Source organism: Trichoplusia ni, chromosome 2 (assembly GCF_003590095.1).
Source record: "Trichoplusia ni isolate ovarian cell line Hi5 chromosome 2, tn1, whole genome shotgun sequence".
Lineage (NCBI taxonomy): Eukaryota > Metazoa > Arthropoda > Insecta > Lepidoptera > Noctuidae > Trichoplusia > Trichoplusia ni.
This window is the reverse complement of record NC_039479.1, coordinates 276,974-300,016: the sequence shown is the minus strand read 5'-3', so window position 1 is coordinate 300,016 and position 23,043 is coordinate 276,974. Positions and strand designations below refer to the sequence as shown.

General features: G+C 38.9%; 2 protein-coding genes across 2 annotated transcripts; one reads left to right on the top strand and one right to left on the bottom strand.

The window, feature by feature from the left end:
• Positions 1-116: 116 nt before the first annotated feature.
• On the bottom strand, positions 117-3,846 carry LOC113501999 (general transcription factor IIH subunit 4). Its single transcript, XM_026883352.1, has 9 exons — positions 3,469-3,846; positions 3,105-3,209; positions 2,732-2,863; positions 2,278-2,463; positions 2,010-2,082; positions 1,602-1,709; positions 1,433-1,516; positions 858-1,301; positions 117-769 (listed from the first exon to the last, which is right to left on the bottom strand). The coding sequence occupies exons 1-9, from the start codon at positions 3,621-3,623 to the stop codon at positions 626-628; spliced, it is 1,431 nt and encodes a 476-aa protein (XP_026739153.1). The 5' UTR covers positions 3,624-3,846; the 3' UTR covers positions 117-625.
• A 1,085-nt stretch (positions 3,847-4,931) lies between these two features.
• Positions 4,932-8,071, top strand: LOC113502007 (pro-epidermal growth factor-like). Its single transcript, XM_026883365.1, has one exon. It carries the CDS (start codon positions 5,527-5,529, stop codon positions 6,220-6,222), a length of 696 nt encoding a protein of 231 aa, XP_026739166.1. The 5' UTR covers positions 4,932-5,526; the 3' UTR covers positions 6,223-8,071.
• Positions 8,072-23,043: the final 14,972 nt, after the last annotated feature.

Sequence of the window (23,043 nt, the reverse complement as noted above, 5' to 3'; positions counted from 1 at the left end):
TGTTTTATTTACCTTTTCCTTACACTCCTTTGGCTACCATGGCTGTCGAACTTAGTGATAGTCCACGATAATCTCAGTCTTGCCGTAAATTGGTACTGTATTAATAAAACGAATGGTTAAGAAAAATATGTTTATTTACACAATCGGCCGTACCGCACAGCGCCGAGTAATACAAAGAGACTGAGATCTACTCACACAAACATTATGCGTACATTTCATTGTATGCTGCTGAAAACTTAGCACTTGCCCAACTATTCGTCATTCATAACTCAAAGCTGGTTTAAGCTTATTCTTATACAATAACCAACAATTTTACTTTTGGCACTACCCATTTCACATTCCCTTTGAATCGATACTTATTTTTGTCGACTTTCGACATTTATCATCCAGGCATCCATTATAAGAAACATGATGAAGTTATCTACCTTACCGCGTAACTCCGGTCTATCAAAATATTGGTAAACATTGTGGCTGCTGATATTACTCATATACACCTTCAACATGCATGTCTTAGAGGCCATCATTAGCTACAAAGGCACACTATAACTGGTAGCAATTGTGTGTGGTTCTCTTTCCAATAGCAGCCTGATATCTGTCTCTCCCAGCCTATTTCCAGGCTCTGCCACTAGGATGTCTTGGAGTACCGCTTCCAGAACTTCTTGACGTCATCATGTCCCTGGCGGGTGACCACCATGGTTCGTGAGCGCTCGTTCTGCCACGTCAGCACACCCTGCAGCTTTGCGTGGTCGCGCAGCACCACGAAGTCCGCCTGTAAGGGGTTTAATGTTAGGTCAGTTTCGTAAGGAATATATTCACACATAATTAGCATATACTACGTTAGTGGTATTGAGAGTGACCTGCGACAGGAACTGGTTGTAGACGACGCCCTCGGTGTAGGTGAAGCGGTTCCGCTCGCTCTCCCAGAGCTTGATCTGGTCGACGACGGTGGGCGGCAGGCCGGGCTGGGCCCCGGGCTCGGCGGCCAGCAGGCGCGGGTGCGCGTGCTGCTGCAGGTAGCGCAGCACCTGCGCCGCCGTGATGCCGCCGCGCAGCGCCGCGCGCAGCGACTCGCGCGTCAGCACGCCCACCACCAGGTTGGGGAAGCGGTACAGCAGCTCCGTGAACAGCCCCAGCAGCGCCACCTGCAGGCTGGTCTGCGTGTAGGCGTACACGCGGTAGTTGGTCTCCACCAGGATGTAGCCGCGCGCGGCGCCCGGCCCCACGCCCGCCGGCGGGCCCGTCGAGTCCCCGCGGGCCATGTTCAGCGCCAGCCGCGTCGGGTAGAAGCGCCCGGCCTTGCGCTGCCGAGACAAACAATAACTTACTATTTACAGAGCTCACATATTGCAAAATTATATAAAATAATGAAATCTAGGCTACCGATAAATTAACTACAAACAAAAGCAAGTTACTACTTATGAAAGTATCGAACCTTCCTTTGGTATACAAGTCCAAACTCCCTGAGGTGTTGCAGAAACACCAGCATGTTGTTGCTCATTCCTTCAGTGCTATAATCCTGAAAAAAGAAACATTAAGTATGTTCTTTCGAAACTACTGTTACATAAATAAAAATGAAAACAAATTCTCAGTAACGTTCGTACCTTTCCGAGTGTACTAAAACTAAGTTGATACAGGAAGGCGAGGCACTCCGCCGCGCTCAGACTGCGCTTCTCAGCCGTGTGGAGGTAGTGTTGCAGAAACAACCACACCTGGGACAGATACTTGTTGTTAATAAACATATAAATATGAAAAATTTTAATGACGAAACTAAAATGTGTTTATAAAGCAGGTTTAGGACCTCTTCAAATTATAGGTCTACATACAAAATAAATTGAACTTTATTGTTTCACAGCAGATATTATATATTATGCATTTTACGAATTTGAAGAGTTCAGGGGTCTACCACGTCTTTAAGTAATATTATTATCGTGACTCGTAATTTGCGTGGAGCGGCATCTCCCGTCCACAGCCACAATTATAATAGGGTTAAAGGTAAAAATAAATTTTACCTGTTTAGAAGTACTCAGCAGGAGGAACTGGAATCCGGCGCGAGTAATCACTGCCGACCCATCTTCCGCATCTCTAGAGAAAATGGTGATAAATATGTAATAAGGATACTTAATTATATTGGTAAGGATCATTTCACTGGCAATACATTGCCTGTGACAGATTGTTTCTTGTTTCTTGAATCTTGAATCTTGTTTCATCTATCAAGTAAACATCAACAGGATGTGTTTTATTTTGTAAAAGTTGTCAATTTTAGATTTAACATGTTACCTGGTCATGAGTCCAGCATGTAGCAGGATCCTCACAGCATCAGCACTGATGCCCTCTGTCTGAGCACTGCCCACCATGTAGTGCAGCACACACTCCCACCTCTCCAGTGCATACGCATCTAAGAAAGCCACATCACGAGCCTTGCCATCAGGTTCTAATGATGAAGACATGCTCCATGGGCGGCCACTGAAATTAGAATTGGTTAAAGTTGGTAATCTTAGTTTATATCCCCCAACCAATAATGCCGGTGAACAAATAAGGACTTATAAACAACTATAAAATGAAAATAAACTACATATGAAAGATAAGCCTTATTTAAAAATTAGAGATTCACAATTTTCATAGAATATTTACAAAGTCCTATGATTGGTTGCGGATATTGGAGTTTTTTTTTTGCATTGTTATGAATTATATAAAAAAACTATTCTAGCTAAACTAACTCTGGTGTACTCACCCTCCAAGCAGAGCAACTTTGAGATTCTTCTTAAATGACTGAGCGAGCATCCAGCCTGGCATGCCACCAGGAATGGGTGCCTCCTGCCACACCAGCAGCTCTGACAGGGCCTCACATGACTTTGCCTGCTCCCTGGGATATTTTCATACCACATTTGGAGAAAGCTTATGTTATGTGAAAATTACACAAACAGAACAAAACTCATCATGTTCTAGTAGTATTGGGTCAAAACTGTGCTCAAAAGATTTTATATTTCTTGCTATGCAAATAGAACAACAAGATCTTTATCAAAAACTTTAGTGCAGTACATTTGATTATAAAATAAAACATGAGACTGGCCAACAGTACACAGCATAGGACTAATTATTCTTACTTTGCATATGTCTGAGAAACCCAGGATGTGACGACCGCCTGTGGTACCGGCTGCTCCACAAACAGCAGTCGGATGACGAAATGACGAGCCAACTCCGGCAACTCTCTGAAACATCACAAAATAACATAACTCCCATATTACATTTTATTCACCTTCAATAAGCATAACAGGACGGCACAATTTGCGTCAACGATACTTTTAAAACAATATTTATCATTACATTGTTTTCTGTATATAAATTTAGGAAATAATGTCTCATTTTTAAAAGTTAACCTCAAATGTTTAAGAACGGGATGAAACCTGTTCCAAGGAAGTTTAAATTAAACAAAAACCAAACGCTAATCAATAGCAGATGCTTACATACCGGTATACAGCTAAACATATCGTAGGATAGTTGTACAAAGTCTCCAAAAACTGCGGGGAACGACTTTTTAGATATTCGTGAAGATCTTTACATTGTAAAGTGGGTGACGGATTTAAGTTCAAAGAAGAAGACTTCGATTTTGATGATTCTGTCATGGTATGTTATCTTGTATCACATTACTTATTAAACGAAATATGTACTATTTATTTTATTTACAGTACGATATAATAACAATAAACAAACTCTCACTTAGCAATCACAGAGACAGACATTGACGTTGCCGATATCAGTGACATATTCATGAAATGACAACCGAAACTTTCGTTTTTATTTCGATCACACTTCGAAACCAGGTCTTTTTGATTACGCGGTTAAATGTAAACAATAAAAAGCAATAATTTTGCAGAATGTGGCACTAGAACGTTCCATTTTACCGGGTAGTTTCGCAGCAATTTTACTTTGACTTGTGATTTCACAAGGAAAGCGAAAACTTTTTATTAAATATTAACCCTAAAATGTTAACTGCTAATTATTTTAGTATAACAATCAAAACATAAATAGAGCGGCAATCAATCCATAAACACATTATTTTATTAATAGAATTACTTTTTTCTAGTATTTAACTATAGAGAATTAAAAAAACAAGAAGTGCTTCAAATTCTTCAATTTACTTAATAGTTTAATTACTTAAGTTTTAGATAGTTCTTATAAGATATATCGACTAACAAGATTTAAATATGAAGATCACTTAATGACACATGCTTACAAGATTTATACGTGAAAATAATTATTAGGTTTTTTTCTTATAGGATTGTAATTTCTTGCTTTTGTCTAACGTTTTAACTGGAAAAAGTTCAGACTTATTTTATATATTTAAAACCCGCTCGGGTGTTGAAAAAGTGCGCAATAAACAGACGATGCCAAGAATTAATACTTTCTTAGTTTAATTATGGTATTTTAATACATTCAATGTACCGGTTTGTCTAATACAGTAGCTTGTTAGTTCGAGCAAACGTTAATGTTAGCATAATTCTATAGTAAACTTTGATGTTAGGTCTCGCCAACCTGTTTCAAAAACTTACCTACGGAGTTAGGACGTCTCAACAAAGTTATAAAGCCATGTTGAAAATACATATGATATTCTATGCACGTTGTTCTGTTATTATGCGGTTTTAGCTTAGTGTAAAAAAGTACTTAATGAGTAAGTAAAAAATGAGCCCTTAGAAGTTAATCGATACTTATTTTTATATATCTAAATAAAACAACATAGGTACCTATTTCTGTTTTATTTAATTCTTACTTCAATACTATATTATTATATCAAACCTGCTGCTACCCACTGAGTCAATGGGTGCAATATTCCTTACGTCATAAATACAAGTACGTAGTATGTAATTTTATGTGCATAGAAAGATATAAGTTACTTGTTAATACCTAACAACAACACTCGTAAAGTTGCAAAAAGTTTCTAAATATTTCAAACAAATTTTTAACATGTATTTCAACTTGATAAAGTAATGTTCTTATTCAAGGATTCACAAATAATGGTTTCTTAAGGATCGGAATCGCTAAGAAAAAGAAATACCTTGTTCATAATCCCATACAAAGAAAAAAAAGGTTTACTCACTCACACTAGTAAGTAAGTGACGCATACGAGTGTAATTTCCCCGTGCACGCACACGGGCACGCACACAGGCGCGCTTCGTCGAGTGAGTTCCCCGCATTTCATTCTCGTCGGCAGATGGCGGATGCAGTGGACGCCCTCCGTCAGTCGCGCATAGACAACTCACCGAGCGTAGTGTGCTTGCGATTCTCTCAGCACCATTTTGTGTATATCTTTTCGAACGGGACATTGTGTGTATGTGCTCCGTGAATAATCGTGAACCACGACTATCAGAGTTTCGAACAGTGTTTAGTGTTTCACTTTCGACATGCTCGTCGAGGGATCGATGCGATATCTCGGGCGCCCGTAGAAACCGCGCCTCCGTCATGAGCGAGTGATCGTCGTCGTAAAAAAAGTTAACACAGGAAACATGTCTGGGCGGACCGCCGACGCGGATGCGAGCGAAGGGTTCCAGTTCGAAATTCGAATGCGGTCATGTCATCGCCTCTCGGATTTCTCATAAGTCACCGTCCAATGTCAAAATCGTGCACGTACCGCGAGCGCCGACCCTCCGGATCGTGCGGAAAATGCAATCGTTGGTAGTTTGGTGGGCGGTGGTGTCGGCCGCCTGGGCGCTGGCGGGCGCGTGCTCGAGCTCCATCTCCAAGCGGCCGGCCAGGCCCGCGCGCCCGCAGCGCCCGCACCCGCAGCCGCAGCCGCAGCAGCGGATCAACGTCACCTTCCCCACGTTCAAGTGCGAGCCCGACTACTCGGAGTACTACTGCCTCAACGGCGGTGTGTGCTTCACCGTAGTGATATCGGACAGCCCGATCTACAACTGCGAGTGCCGGAGCGGGTTCGTGGGCCAGCGCTGCGAGTTCAAGGACCTGGACGACTCGTACGTGTTTACGAGTCGGCAGCTCATGATGGAGACAGCGTCGATCGCGGGCGGCGCGACCGTCGCCGTGTTCCTCGCCATTCTAGTCTGCTTCGGCGCGTGGGTGCGGCTGCACCGGCGCGGCAAGACGCCGCCGTTCTCGGAGGAGCGCGGCCAGGTGCAGCTGGTGGCCGTGGCGGCGCCGCGCGGCCGCGTAGCGCTGTGCAAGGCGCCCGCGCAGCCCGCGCCCGCGCCGCCGGACCTGCATCACTAGCTCCTCTCTTGTGGACTTTCGCCGGACTATTCGTCCCTTGTTTATATTGTATGTCGTGTACATATTATAGATAGATTATGTGTTAAGTTATGTGGAGAGAACGGAAGATAATAAGGAGAAATTTATGTGATAATTATTTTACGAAGTTTATAATTTATTCGGAAGTAATTTCTTTTGTATATACCTCTCGGATCTGTTCCGTGCTGGGTTCCTTTTCACAAAGTTAAAAATTTCAGTCTCCTACCCTGGTGTTCATTTTGTGGATTGTAATCTGTATTATTCTGTTCACGTTCAGTGTGTATCGGATGTGTGAGATCGAACAACGACTATGTACCTAATGCTACTCGCTTCGTAGAGCTGTTATATGTTATATTGTTGTTTGCACTGTATCTGCTGATACAAAAGGCTGAGCTGCTATCCTGGGCTGAAGAGATCAATTCCCAGTCTGACTCTTTTGATAATCAAAACAGTACAAACCAGAATTGATCTCTTTGGTGCAGGAGGAAGGTGTGTGCTGGTGTGCACACCTCATGTTATTGTTTGTTGAGGTAGCAGAGAGTACCAGTGATGCAATGGGCTCCACTGGTGCCCTTGCAGCTACTCTACTATACTTAGATAATTGTGAATCAATGTTAATTGTATTTATTAATATTCCATTCTATACAAATAGAATTTGTGATGAATTTATTGTACGCTTGTGCGAGGCAGCGAGTAGCGCAGTTGGTTCCTATTGCCGTTTTGGGCCGAGTGCCCGCACATTCCATCTCGCGGATAGAGTATTTTACTGGTGTCAGTATTATTTTGTAATACAAGTCTTAAGCCGGCAGCTTTATTTTTTAATTTATACCTGTTATCCCACTGGGATAGTGCTGTATTATATTTGTTTAAAGGCTGAGTATGTGCCGTCGATGAGGAAGGCTTTTTTTGTAAATATAGCCCGTGTAGGTATTTATTAGATATTTATGATCGTTTATTTATTGACTGCTTTATTTAGTTAATCTCGATGATCAGTGCATCCAAGGCGCCTAACTTTGCGGTTAACGGTTGTATTTTCATTTCACCCTGCTAAGCATGGCCTCGCGTAATGTATATTCAATTGTAATCTCATTATGAATCTCCATTATGTCTAGTATTTTGTAAAAATTGAAACATAACATTGGATGGTGTATAAAATACAGTGCCTCGGCAGTGTGGACTGTCCACAACGCAAGTGCTGTGTCGCCGCTGTGTGTTTGATTGTTTATATTCGATAATTACTTATTATTCATCACTCATGCCATTAGAATTAATGTTTCCTTAATAGCAAACAAAGTTGCAATGTTTTAGATCACTGATGTACGCAGGCTATAGTTATTCAGTAGCGACAATCAAATCTGCAGCACCTCGTGAGTCTGTTGCTCTCTGTCTTGTTATCTATTTATGTCAGTCTGTCAGACGGTGGCACTGCGAGAGGTACGCAAAAAAATAGCAAATTTGTTAAAATAGGCTGTGAAATGACAGAGCTGCGGCGGGACGCGCGTTTTACCTCTGTAGACCCGCGGCCCATTCTATGGCAGTTTCATGTGTTTGACGTATGTTGTGTATCCGTCCGGTCGCCATGCTCTGCACCAAAAACTAATAAATTGTCACCGCATTTGATAAGCTAGTGTGTAACAGTAACGGTGGAGTGAAACGTGGAGTCCCTGTACATTGACTCATATGAGATGTTTATATGAACATTCCAAAGTATTTGTAAAATATTACCTACAACACTAATAATTTCGAAGTATCTGTTAAGACGCTACTTGTTAATTATACAATTTTCTATTGATCATTTGTTAAAGAAAATTATATGAAACTAAATCCTTAATATTATCTTTCATTTAACAATCAATCTACTTGACGCCCTAAAACTTATTTTGACGAGATTTGTGTTAAGAATAACGGCCGCACCTTTTGCTAATTATTATAATCTTGAACTAGTTTTCAATAACGTAGCAACATTCATAATATTCGGCACAGTTCTGCTCCGGCCGATCTCGGTGAACAATGCTAACAAGCATGTTCGAGTTTATTTATTAGATAAGCATTTGTGTGTTTTAGTTGTGCAATAATATTATAGATCAGGTACTGAGGCCAGGTCAGCACGTCACACGCCGCCCACGCGAATATATCGCTTTTCGTAGACTTGTGCAACAAACACCTGTCTGCAACCGAATCAGTTCAGAAATAATAGATATTTTAGCGCTGTGAAATTGAGTAATGGCCCATCGATATCAGTTATGTATATTGGTGCACGCAAACGAAAGTCCATCACTGGAGCAACAATATAAAACACAAGTTCTGTGTTCATCACGTCTCGAAATTCGTTTAGAATGAGTTACGTGATCCGATCCGTACGCCATAAAGGCCTTTGGAAATGTAAAGGCGCAGTGCGACGGCACTCCATTGAGCGTGTCTGGGAGCATAATTTTTATGAATACCGCTCGCGGACCGGTCCGCCTGCCGCCACCGGCGTCGCATGCATAGAGTTCATTGAATGAGTGCCCGTTCGTTTGTTGACATTCCCCGAAAACCTGCCCCGCCCGGAATAGCTGTGTATCACAGGCTCCCGATGGATGGACAACGACCGAAATAGACGCCGCTCCCAACTACATTAAATGCCGTTTTGGTGTTCAATGCTTACGGACTACGGAGTTTACGTATTTTTTGTGCAGGAAACCGACGGATTACTAGTGTCTTGTATAAAAGTGTCACCTTTGATCTGCAAGCTCGGTCAGTCACAAAACCTCAAGATATATTTTGATATGCAAGTAGTTTCACAGCAATTTTCATGATCAAACTCTATTAGCCTTAGGGTGATACATTCTGTAATTATCGAAGTACCGTTGGTTAGCTTTTGTTTGCTTTAGATGCAAATCTGTACATGATTTTCTGTAGGTACTACCTTAAGGTTTTGCCAAGAATTACCTATAGTTCCTTTATTACTTGATTCTCGACAGTAAAGCCGTAAAGGCGATCCTGTAACTAAGCTGAAACTAAATATAATGTCTTTAATTTAGGTGGATTGAATTCTTTTACCCCACATACCGACTTAATTCCATATACATATATTTTGGCCTGATTTTTACTTCGTAACAGTTTTGGCAGAGGCCCAACATACTAAGCATGCCTAGTAAGTCGTGCCGCTAATCAGAATTGTAACTTAAATATCGCTGCAACAATGCAGTGTTACGAGTAGAAATGTATGCAATTTATTAACAATATCTAGCAGTTGGTTGGTAACGTCGAAATAAAACGAAAGTATAATACAAAACAACAATTAGACAAAGCTAGACAGCGGACGTCAGCAAAACACTGTGAATGAAAACATCAAGTCAAGGAGAAGCGAGACAATCGTCGAACACATCTACGAGCCGGGCGGCCACGGCGCGCTGAGCCCCCGCGCGGAGGCCGGGGCCCGCGCGCGCGGCTCTCCGGCCTGGTCGTGCTTATAGACGGTGCGTCGCTCGACCCACGCTCGGTTCGTTTATGGCCGTCGGCCGGTGGCCATTGCGTCCAATTATCGTGCCTACGTGTTACGGCCCACTTGTCATTACCTTGCCTCGCGAAAATCTTCCTGCGACATGTATGGAGCCCGTGTCCCGGATCGCCACACGTCTCGTCTTGATGCTGAAGGAAACAATGACTTGCCTCTGCCCGTTACTCTGCATCGGCTCCAAACGTTACATATGGATTAGTAGGATACCGGAAAATTTCTAGTAAAACGTGTTGTCTATTATGGAAAATAAGTAAGTATATGTACGTAGACGTGGTTCTCCAAGATCATGACTCCAAACAGCTTGTAAGGAGGTCTATCCCGCTTTCAGACTTAGGGGAAAGTAGCTGAAACGTATATAGGCTTTGGGTTACTGATTATGCTAGTAACCTTTGCTGCTCAGTGCTCACCTCGACAAATCTATTATTTCTATAATAGATAAAATAGATTTGTCTTACAGAATAGAAACTATTTTCAATATCTAATTGTGCAAACCGTTTAGTAGACTTGTTATTAGTTGGTCTCTAGATTGGCCCATTGCGCGTTACCAATACGTGCCTATGTTGTACAAGTGTAGGTACATTCCATTATGACAAGAATACCCACAGCAACATGCTGTTTCCCCTTGTGAAACATGTCGTAGCGGGGTCACGTCCCTTAATTATCGATATAATCATGTTTACGAGCTCTCCTCCATCCCCTAATAAAGTATGCTATGTCAATAGTCTACATGGAGATGATGGAATTCGTCATCGTCTCAGATTGTAAGTATAAGGAAATTGCAGGGATATATTCATGGTAATTGGATTCAAGTCAAACTTTCCTAGATGTGTTCAGCTTTCAAAGTAGAGTTCGTTTGATATTTAGATTGCTATTAAATTAACTTCTTCGACAATTAAACTTTTACAGACAGTCTAAATCAAAATTAAAAAAGTTCGGGCCGTTTCTCAGGCACTTTTAAAACGTTACATTACGGACTCTAGTTGCACGGTTCCGAAGTGTCATTCTTATGGAGAAGAACCGGCAAGAAACTCCATAAGTTACTCTTTTCAAAATAAAATATTACAGTAGCATTTTACATTATAAATAGTCTTACGTAGAGACCTCTTTTTGAGTAAGCAAACATTTAAGAAATATGGAAAAGTTGGGTCCAAAGAATAATATTTGTAAATGAATCAGAGATTAAGAGTAAACTTAAATCTAAGGTCAAAAATAAAATGGAAACATTATAACACCTATACGTACTAAAAATAACCATTTTTCTGTGAGGCTTTCTAAACAGCTTTTGCCTCTTTTCTTTTGGCGTCATAGTCATTAGACTATTAAACGTTTATCCACTTACATTATTAAAAAAAAAAAACTTAAAAATATTTCCTAAAATCTCTTACATACTAACACGCCGCGGCAGCTTCAAACAGTTACAATACAATGTACCTACTTTCGTGGCCAAGTTAATGCCCAATTAAAAATGATTAATTGATCAATGAAGAGGACTTTGTTTGGACACTGTTCATAATCATTCATTTTACGATTACTTGTGTTCGTAAAATGTTTATGTCGAAGCAATCCTTAAGTTAAGCGGCGCTCTGCGAGTAATAAGGATTGACTGTTTCAGAAGGCCTACCAACGCGTCTTAAAGTGTATCTATATCATTGTAGAAGTGTGACAGCGCTATACAAGGTGTGGAGTGGCATCTCTTTTTTAACACTCTCAATATTACTGGTTTACAATATACGTAGCGGTGGGCCCTCAGGACATTTACAGTAAGGCTCGTGTTCTCAATAGTAACTTGACTGATACCTACAGATATATCTAAATGTAAGTTTGTTTATAATATACCAAAATATAGATCAAGTGGTCTATTATACATAATCGGCTTTGGCTACAACATTAAATGGACGTTCATAAATCAAATAATGTTGTAAAACATGATTTATGTTCCTCAAAATCTTCAATATTGTACTAATAAAAATAATCTGCGCCAAAACATGAATTTTATTCAATAAACTGAATGGCGATTGGTTTTAATAGCGATTTGTGTGTTGATATGGAATTTGTACGTAATTAACACCTTATGAGGCGGCCGGGCTCGGCGCCCGTAGGTAGTTCGTTTAAGATATTAATGGACGGTTTTATTGTCTTGTCTATCACGTTTCACTCGAGGTAGCTATTTATATTTTGGTTTACAGATATTTTAAAGGAAATTATGGTTTTCGAAGTTATGGGGACATGCGTAAAAGCTCACTCAGATCAACCAGATTACTTATTTAAAGTTGTAATAATTATGTTAGAGGACTTCTTATGTATTTCGTATGTCTGGTTAACACATTGTCAAGTTTGTTCTAGCATCTACAAAAGTAAATTGACTTAACAATACCAAATATACTTTAATACTTTTTATCAAATATCGTTGTAATTTCCTCAACCGTAACTTTAAGGCAAGGTATGTTTTAAATAAGTATTTAGATCATTTCGTCTTCCACTTATCCAAATCCAAAAAAATTACCGTTAATATTTTGTGACCGTACTGTTCACAACACCTGTGCTCATCACACTCGCGATGAACATTATAACGTTAATATTATTATTCTTTTTTTTCACTGTGATCCAGGCTGTCCGCAGATAATATCACCTGTGGCAACACCGCTGCGCCTGTTGAAGCCCGGCTTCCACTCGAGCGCTCTTCCTGCGCCAGATGGCGGCACGTGCGCCAGGCAAGGGAAAAACGCACGCGTCGTGCCATAGACTAAGTTAATATTAATTATAATGACGGCCAATTAGGGTAGATAATGTTGGATATATTGATATCATAGTCAAGTCATAGGGGAACGAAAACTGTAACATGTATTTACTAAACAGTTTCATAATATTTGTGCTTGAATATCTTTTAGAAGTAAATTACTATGCTCAAAACACAAACTTATCTCAGTGCAATACAAAAAAACACTTCTAAGAAGATTTTTTTCTGGAAGAAAGTAAACCAATTATTCTCCATTTCCAAATATTGTGTAGGGTCCACCACTCTCTCTAAAGCACAAAGTATCATTTCTAGAATCGTGCGCAAAGATAAACAGTTGATGTAACCGTAAAATTATTTTTATTCAAATTGCAAGCAGTTTACGTAAATATCGAAAATGTAAAGCAATTTAATAACTTTCATTTTTAAATCGCCGACGTAAGGTCGTAGTAAATAGATTTGCTGCGTAAAGATTTATATCACCATTTTGTAATCTTAGACATTTTTATCATTGTTTTCTTGATCAATTGCGGGCGTCTTTTTGTAATAAAATGTTAAAAACTAAAATGAGTTTTGTCTGTTAATTGATTGCATTCAAAATCTGTCGCATCTCCGTAAATTATAAGCTGTGTACATCGCGAATCAAGTTCCTAAAACCAGTTGTGCATGGGGGGTGGGCTGAAAAAAACATTTCAATGCACGTGTCACCTGCCTCTTATCACGTCATTGTCTCCAGTGCCATACAACGACATCTTGATTGGGCTGTATAACGAGAGATCAGTGCCTAAAAAAGCAGCATGCAAAAAATGCATTCTAAACTCAATTTTCCTTGTGGTAGAGTTCAAAAATGGCTGCTTTCAAGTGTAATGTGTTTTTTTTGTAATTTTCTGGTCATTGTACTCTATTGTGTTAAGCGTGAACTATGTTAAGTAAGTGCTTTTCATTTTTTTACTAATCGATATACTTGAGAACTAAACGAGGGCGGGATTTGATTAATACGTTTGATTGATTTATTAAAACAGAATTAGTTTCTTAACTATTTCGAATATATTATGTAATAAGGAGGGGTAGGTTTCTAGACTAGATACTTTATTTATACCGTATTTTTATGTTTAAATATGTACTGAAATATTTTTGAACGACCGAAGTTCAACAAAACAAAAGATAAAATAATATTCGAAATAGGTAGGTACGATCGGTACGAAATAGGTTATTGATAATAGATCACTTATAATCATAAGAGCGTGATTACAGGCCGCCCTCAGTAACCCTCTTACCTCACAACTCGCCTTCTTACGAGATATGTGTTTATCTGCATTTCTTTCAAATCTACATCAGCATTATCATCCAATCGCTTGCAAAACACTGCTGTAAGGAATGGAGAGGCACAGTTACCACTCAGTATGGACTTGTTACCAGAAGGTTGACCTTAGGTACATACTAATTCATAATTAAGTACTTATGTAAGATGAAAGTTAACCTCTTTCCGAAGCGGATGGTATAACGATCTGATGATAAATTGTAAAATAAGAGGAATAGATTAGTTTTGGACATAACATAGAGAATAAAAACTTCAAGAAAGAGTCAGCAAAATAAATACTAATAAAGACTTTTTCTGATTGGAAAACGTCGAGCAGGCCAATGAAGTAAAAATGAATTCAAGTGAAGTAAGATCTCGAAGTAAACCTTCGGTAGTGTATGGTAATGCGTAGTTAGGTAACCAGGATCGTGGGAAGCAGCCGTGGCGGAAGGAAGGCGCCCGGCTCGCAGTAATTTGTGCGCCGTTCGCGCTGACTTATATGTCTGTCTGAACTTGTTCAGCTCGACACAATTAGATGTCTTTTGCATGATCGTTATCTGAAACTGTGTCTTGTATTAAGGATGAATGTTTGATTGATTTTAGGGATATGAAGATGTTAAATAGTCATAGGGGTGGTGATAAAGCTTGTATTGAAACTAAAGTTTGGGAACATATTTATGAAATGTTTACTCATGTTCATGTTTAACAACCACTAGCTACATTTCATAGCTGCATCATATTTATGAATCTGAATTAAATCTTTGCTGGTTGATATCACAATATCCAGACCTACTTGTTGCACAAAATTAGTAGCAAACAGTCTCCTGTGTATAACAAAGTTAAATTCACATGAAGATATCAATTTTGATTTAAATTAAGTTCTTCAACCGCCATTTAAACTCAAACAGTATTAATTAAATACCCTTTGATTTAATCGGATATAAATAATAAGTCAGTGAGTTCTGAAACCCGGGAATATATTCATCCGCCATATTTGCTTAATTCCCAGATAATCCGTGTGTTATCTGTTTAATTGAACAAGCGGCGTTACACTGACCACTGTGAAGCGAACACAGAAGTAAAAACAGAGATGTGACAATGTTGTAAGGCATGGCAAGGAATTGATGAAAGCAAGCGGGTTGCCAGGACATAATAATATAGCAGCTTTTTGTGGAGATCTACATCAAAAAGTGTTTTGCCTTATGCTATCTTCTCATATTGTGGTTTATTTATCAACTAAATGTTAAAAAAATGTGGTTAGACGGAGTTGTCGTCATTTAATGTTTTTCAACTTTCGTTGTAACGCAGGTGGTCTTAGTCATGCGGGAAGTCATGTCAATAGTTTATGCTATCTAAATGTGAGCGATCCAGACTTATTTTACTACTGTAATCTTTAGTAACTGCCTAGTTTTTCTCCCCTTGTCGTTCGGAGCTGACCTGCTGCTCTTGGTCGTGCAGTGTCTGGAGGTAGATGGTCGCGTGACCGGCGGTATCGCCGCATCTCTGCCGATACCCATCGTGGTGTCAATTATAAGACCGGATGGCTCGCCGGCCGTGTTGCTTTCACCACAATTCACACTCTGATCTATGGGGAATCATTTTATACTGATGGCTAGCGGATTTCTTGCTAAACTCAGACATTCTATCGAGATTAATATTGAAGTTACTCGTATGCGATACAATGGAGTCAGAGAAGGCATGTTAGTTAAGACACGACTTAGACTCTCTTAATTGTTATTACCTAAGTGATCATCAAATGAAATTGTAAGAATAACATTAGTGTTATGTCACACGGCCTGCTTTAGTTATTATTCGTAGTTGTGAACTTATTGCATAAGAATGCATAAATAACCTCGCTTCAGTAACTCCTAAACAAGTCGGGCGCAGCGAAGAGCAAACCCGAAATATGCATTGTGAGAATCCTATTCATATCCACAAACATGTTTGACATTCCATATTTGAAATTGCTTCAGCGGGGCCCAATTCTAAAATCGTCCAGTTCACAAACATGTTTACGTTAGCATAGACAATAGTGAATGATTGTAAACTTTAGAACAACGCTAGTATTTGTTATGATGTTCAGATGCGCGGTCATGCATTGTGACGCACGGGTCAATTGGCATTGTTTGGAGATATGTCAAATATGTTAGCATTCAATATTTGGATGCATTTGAGATGGATCAATATAATTGGAATGCCTGGGTCGCCTCTTCCGAACTACAATGGATTTGTTGGATACTTTAACCTATGTGTGTAGATATTGCTTTACCGAGCTGGTGTTGTTTGTTTTCTCTTCAAACATACACCTCACACAATAGTCGCAGTACATGTTCAGTTCACTCTACAGTTGTATATTAAAACAATTTCATAGATATTACTGCTTCAAAATTCCAGATAATGCCATCATTGCACATGTGCCACTAAATGATCCCATAATCATTCTCTCATTAAGCTAGCTCTCTAGCATACGCTAAGCATCATTCATAAAAACTGCGTCTCTTTTTTTGACGGTTGCTATTAAAACCGCTTTCTTACCTTAACATCTTGCCGAATTATTATTAAACCTGTTGTTATAGTCAAATGTTTACATAGTATCATGTCAGTGGGTCATATCACAATTATTATTACCAGACTGGTCTGTGATGTAAATATTTGTTTAGTTTTCCTGGTGAGAACTTGATTCTGATGCTAAACGTGCGTCTCGTTTTCGTACATGTTTGAACCTGTTTGGGACATGTGTTACTATGAATGACATGCCGATATCATGTGAATGGACAATAGCATGGTAGATGGCCCTGACTCAAAATATTAGGTTTTTTAGTACGTGACATAAGTTTTGAAATGTTCTTGTAAATAAAAATAGTAATTTACTTGGTCTAGTTAAATAGCCTCACTAAGATTAAGATCTTTACATAGTTCTGGTAGAGAAAATAATACTTATCGATAATAAGGTCACAATAAAGATTAATGAGGAAACGATGCAAAAACACTCTATTTTACTGCAACCCTCTATTTGATCATAACTTAATTGGCTTTGTTAACTTGAGTAGACAATTATGATGTTGACAGCGTTACTGCTTCATGATTATCTCGATAGCGTGCTATCAAATTAACATTTTTGATAACTTATCTTAATTGCCAGTGATTGTTACGCTTTCTTGTACATGTTGTTATTTTCAGAAGAATACAGACTAGGCTGTTTTCTTCAGGCTGTAGTGAAGCCTGAACAGATACTAAAGCTTTTTGAGCATCAGGAGATCAGGAAACGCAGTCATAGAAAGAAGATCTCTTTATTCTAGATCTTTGTGAACTAGATTGATTTTCTCCTCAAGGCAATATAGGACAACTTGTTCTTTTTTCTTTGGGAGATAGTCTCTCTGATTTCTTTTCCCGTATGACTTTTCCAATGCCAACAAAATATCTAAATCAGAATAAAGAAGATAGTTACTTAACTTTTAAAACAGAATCTCGTTGTTAGTTTTATCACAAGCACCTAATCGTCTCGTAGAGTCCTTTACGTATTGGGGACATAATCTAAAGGACACGCAGCCATACCGGTTCCGACTGATAATGTCTGGGGTCAGGCAGTCTGCCGGCACTCAATTAGCAGAGCTTAGCTCATGCATTATATATAGATGTTCTACAGACACCCGTTTTGGACACCTCGTCTCCACCATTGTTTTAATTCACGCCCACTTTTAGTTTAATACCTAATACGAATCATTTATAATTGTTGTTCTGGAATCTTTCGTTTTGAATGATGACATCTGTCTCGATTGATATGTTAGGAATATATTTATGTTATGTGACATGTTCCTAATCAGTTCTCATATCTAGACATTTTTCTGTTTTTTTGCCGTGGTCTTTTGGTACGAATTCATCAAATTTTCGTCACCAAGAGGATCACTTAAAGACTTTAAAAACTATGATGGAGTAGCTTTAGCTTCGAACCCTTAAAAGATCTAACCGAATAGTATAAAGATGTGCAGACTTTGGAAAAAAACTTGTAGAAAATTGGAAGAAACTATAAAATTAAGATTTCAGATCGCAACACATTTTGTCACAATATTTAGAACACCGTTTCTATCTTGTCTTGGCTCGATCATTCCCGTATCATGTCAGTATCCTAGTAATGTGTTGCTATTTATAAAGGCTATTAATTGATACCTACCGAGTCATTAATAATTCTCAAATTGTAACATCCCAGGCTGACCTAGAAAACTCCTGGAAATGTTCCAGAATTTTTACAAGTGTTGCTACGTAACGCGGCATCTGTGAATGTCTGAATGGCGTGAATGGTTGTATCAGTATTAACTCAGTATTATTAATATACCTACGAGCTCGTGGCGCGTGGGCCCGTCCGCAGAAGGCCTGGTGACGTCACTCGCCAGCCCACTTGGCAATATCGGGCTCGCATGACGTCTGTGACGTGTGTTCCTCATTTATGGCCCAAAAATCAACTCTTCCTCACGTCATTGTGACATTTTTACATCTTCACACAACGATTATTTGCCTTACATGGGACCATGTAATTATCTTGTAGATTAGCTTTTCGATTTCAACTTATTTTTTTTTAATCATTTCAAACCTTTATACATTTAGGAATTATGCAGTAGTGTTTGAATGATTCCCTCTACGTAGTATATCTTTATGCTTTGGTTACTAACATCTGATGAACCTGATATAAAACAATTCGTCTGTAAGAGTTGCACTTCCGCAAGTGCGTAAAATTGTTGAGTTTAAATAACAGGCCCGCACCCGCGATTTTAAATCTGCCAATTACCGTTTCCCCAATTTCGTGTTCATCGTGCCAAAAATTTAATCGTGATTCATTCAGAAGTGGCAGTAGTAGGCAAATCAGTCGCTTCCTGCTTACAGCAATTGGTAATGGCGGCGTTTCCCGCGCAAAAGTGACGCCCGGTGAGTGATGGGATGGACGTCGCGCGTCGGCGGTCCTCTAACGTGATAGATTAATTAAAGCTGTCATGTGGTCACATTAAATATTTAGCGGAGGATTGATGGCGACGTGGAGGACAGCACGCGGCCGCTTCACGAGGCGCTCTCACTATTTCAAATAAACTATTTTTTCTCGTAATACTGTCATAACAAATTACTTCAAGTGTCATAACATTGTCATTGACTTTGAGAAAACTACGGCTTGATTTCTGTTGTCCAATTCTGCTTTTTCTAAGGTCAATGCTCTGTGTAGTACCTATAATAATGTTTTTACAACGCCCCAGTTTTTCACCCCTATACCATGGCTGACGAAATATCAAAGTGACACAGTTAAGATGAGTATTCTGCGTCAAGTTTCGCAAGTGGACGGATGACTTCACTGTGCAGGAAGGAGTGGGCGAGCTCCTGGCGCTAGTATGCCCAGCAGTTGTACTTTCCGGATACTAGCGAATTAACTAGCCGCTGCTGAATGAAGAGTAGCTACGGCAAGCTGCTTTGGAATTATCTCACAATAAACGTATGATGCGGTATTTTTTACTACGGTTGTATGACTTACAGGGGAAAAAAGGCTTGAAAGTTAAATTTTGGCAATATTTTTGTAGTATAAGTTACGAAACGATTTGAGTTTTAAGAATAAAAGCCTTGTTCCCAGTTCCTATGTTGGTAAAACAGTAAACGTGAAGGAAATGTGTTATCACAGCTGTTGACGGCGACTCGACAGTCGGCACAAACAATTGTCGTGAACTACATCACTATTATCTATTGTCTGCCGGTGATTCAGATTACGATGACATTGATAGAATACGATTTTCTCTTATTGTCTCCACCGGACTTAAAAGGAAAGCTTACGTCTCGCACTAAGTCGATTTTGATAAAGTGATATGTCACAACAAGCTCAATTATAAGAATAATGAGGTTTGATGTAAAAATGTCGGCCCACGCTCTTTCCTCATAGGGTTCCATTTGATGTCATGCGAATGACCTGCAGATACAACATATAAAATGCGTTAGTGCTGTATGACTGTAGTACACAGTTTATTTCTAGCTACACATTATGTTGTAACTGGTCTTTAGAGGTGATTGCGTGATTATTTCCTACGATAATGAGTAGTTTTAAAGTGTATTTTATATTGCAATCACCAATCCGGACGCGCTTTGTCTGGGTTTGTGTCAGGTGCTCTACATTTTATTAGAGTTTAGTTCAGTTATGAAATATTGAAGTAAAGATAAATTAATGGCGGTTTTGAATAAAAAATATTTGTTCTTCCATACAAAAACACCAAATCCTGGTGTCTTTCTTAACTTAACATTCTTATCCGTCTCAAAAATAATACATTCAATAGTAAACCCAATACGAACTACGTACCTAGGTAGATTTATCCACCGAGGCACCTAAGTCTGATGTAAAAATGTGTCTCATCAACTAGACAAATATTTCTAGTCCCAAAAATGTCTAGCCAGGTAAATAGCGTGAATTAATGTAATTAAGTTATCATAATCCCAGCGCTGGGGAACATTATACGCGCCTAGTCTAGACTGTCGGCGACGGCGCTCGTTATGCCTACGCGATATGGGTCAAGCGGGCTCCGAACTCCGAACCTCGGTACACTGTACCCACGTAAATACACAATTAGCACATAAGTATTACGAGCACTCGTGGGATGTGTAGGTACCTAATAGAGGTTTAATGTTACATGACCTTTCTGAAGACTACAAGATAGCGTGAATTAAAACGTTATTTTTTAATTGTAAAAACAAAATCTCTGTGGATACTCTGAGTTTTGGAAGGTAGTCGGCAGAGGTCATGGAAGAGTGAGGTCTTATTGCTGCTAGGATTTTAGGTTAAAACAGTTTGCGTTTTCACCAAGAGTATTCTTTAAGGATTGCTGAAAAGAATCATTAACTGATGATGATACTAGTATAATACCAACTCTAACAAAGCTACAGTTTAGACCGCACGGTAGCTAATTAGTAGGAACTAGATTAGAGTTCACTATTTAATTAATTACGTTTAACTTTTAAAATATTTAGACTCGGAAATATAAAATATAAAGACATTTACAGACAAAAACATATTTTCCCACGGGAATGACAACACTTTTTTTACGCAAAATCTATTTCCTCACATTGTAAAACATCTTCACAGGTTCCGTAACAATGGTCATTACCCAACGGTCTGTAAACCTCTACAGGTGTCAATACCTTTGTCATAAACTAAAAATCCTTTTACAAAGACAAAAAGCCTAAATATTCCGCTTTCGCACGCTGCACCTCATTCATCAGCTCATTCACAAAAGACAATCAATGTTTGCAAGAAACTACATTGTGATCTTTTGAATATCCTTCTACTATAATCTGCTGGCAGAATTCATTCATGTCCTGTGCCTTTATTACCTTTTACGGTAGTTTACTAAATGCGGTTACTTTAAATACGCTCTGCAGGTGAACAATGAGAACTGAACAATACAAATAGTGTGCCTACATAATGACAATGTATTTTTTTCTAGGTTGCACGAACTGCAGTCCTTGGACCTTGCACGCGCAAAAAACTTTCGAATGAAGAATTTGTTCTTTTCCTGTAAGTATAGTGCAACACATTACACACGTGACCTAGTTCCTTATTTAAGAATGTTCTCATCCCACCTCACATCAATCAGGTTAGATAACTGACGTTTGCGAGTATTTTTAATCCACACTTCATTGAATTATTTGCAGACAATTTGCTAATACTTGTGAATCACAGTTTATCACGTCTTATTATGCTTAGATACCTCGATGCTTTCGTGTTTAGGCGTATGATACATAGAGTTACTCATGTTCAAACATTATTCGTTTGTCAAACTGAGGTATCGGCAAACATTGGCTTAGATTCGTCACAGTTCGCTCGGTCTAATGGATTACATGATTGCTGAAAATACTAGATAGCACTACATGCAGATGAGTGTTCACGGTATTTCGCGAACTGTTGTAACATTCAGATATTTCTGATTAATCCTATGAAGTGGGCGAAATTAATAATAATATTAAGTCTAGGAGTCATGATGAGCTAATCTAGCTAATTTTATAGGCGATTTCAGGTGGCTCATGGTTCACTGTGTGTTTTCGTTTTCTTTCAGCCATAAATAACCGAGGGTCTGACGAGTGAGGGTCATGATGACCAAGTTTTTCCTGCTTCTTGCAAATATTCATATAAATAAGAATAATAGTCATCTGTACCAGGAAAAAGCTGCTATTTCTTCACCTACATTTCCAAATTTTCCGTTTCCTCAATCGTAATATCAGTAAAATGCTACGCGTTACTACCACCATCCGTTATTGTAAGACTGTAGCAATTGTGGAAAAGGGACGCCGCTACACCACATATTACGCCGTCTTTCTTTAACATTTACACCAGTTTTATTTCAAGAGATGGTAGTAGTCTTAGTACCCAGGTTCCCACGGCGCGGCTGCCTTATCTGCGGCCAGTCCCTCCACAAACAAAAGGATTGTCTGACATTAACAGCTAATCTAGCACGTCACACCTAAATACTTACATGTTTACGTAATAATACTTATTACACTGCCTTATTAAGGTAGCGGCGACGTCAACATGCATCATTTACTCCAAACATATGAAACATTTATTTATTTACTCCGGATTATTGGTAAAATTGCTTTACGTAACCAACCTAAATATAGGGGAAATACGTTATGTAATCATAACAGCAAATCCTTGAATTATGGCGAACACTAATTTATTTAATATCATCTGATCATTTTATATATATCTGAGCAACAACAACATAAACAAATCGATATAAAATGTCACTTAGGTACTAAGGAACTCAAAACTGATAACAATAACACGAAGAGAAAAGTAATGAGCGAAATTAAAACAATAAATAATTTAAATAAATGCATAAAAGAAAACAATTAACCTTGTTTAATAACAAACATCTGGCAAAGGTAAAGTCCCTAAAGACAAAGGCCGCCTTTTCAACCTGGTGCTATTATGTGAAAGTTAAATCTTATCTTAACGTGACACGTGTTTGGATTTTAGATAATGTTTAAAGGTATTTTTTCTATTGATTAAACAATTTTATTGTAATCGTCATTACTTCCAACATCTGTTTGGGATTTATGCTGAATGTTTTAGTTTCTTTGCTATTTATAGGTGAGCAAAGGACAAAGCTTATTCAGCCAGAAGTAGATAAGGTAAAACATCTGGCTGATTAGAATAAGGTTGTTTTACCTGCTTAGTCATTGGTCAGTAGTTATGAGTGATCTTTTACTCATATAACATAATAATCTCTTACAAATGATAGAAGCTGT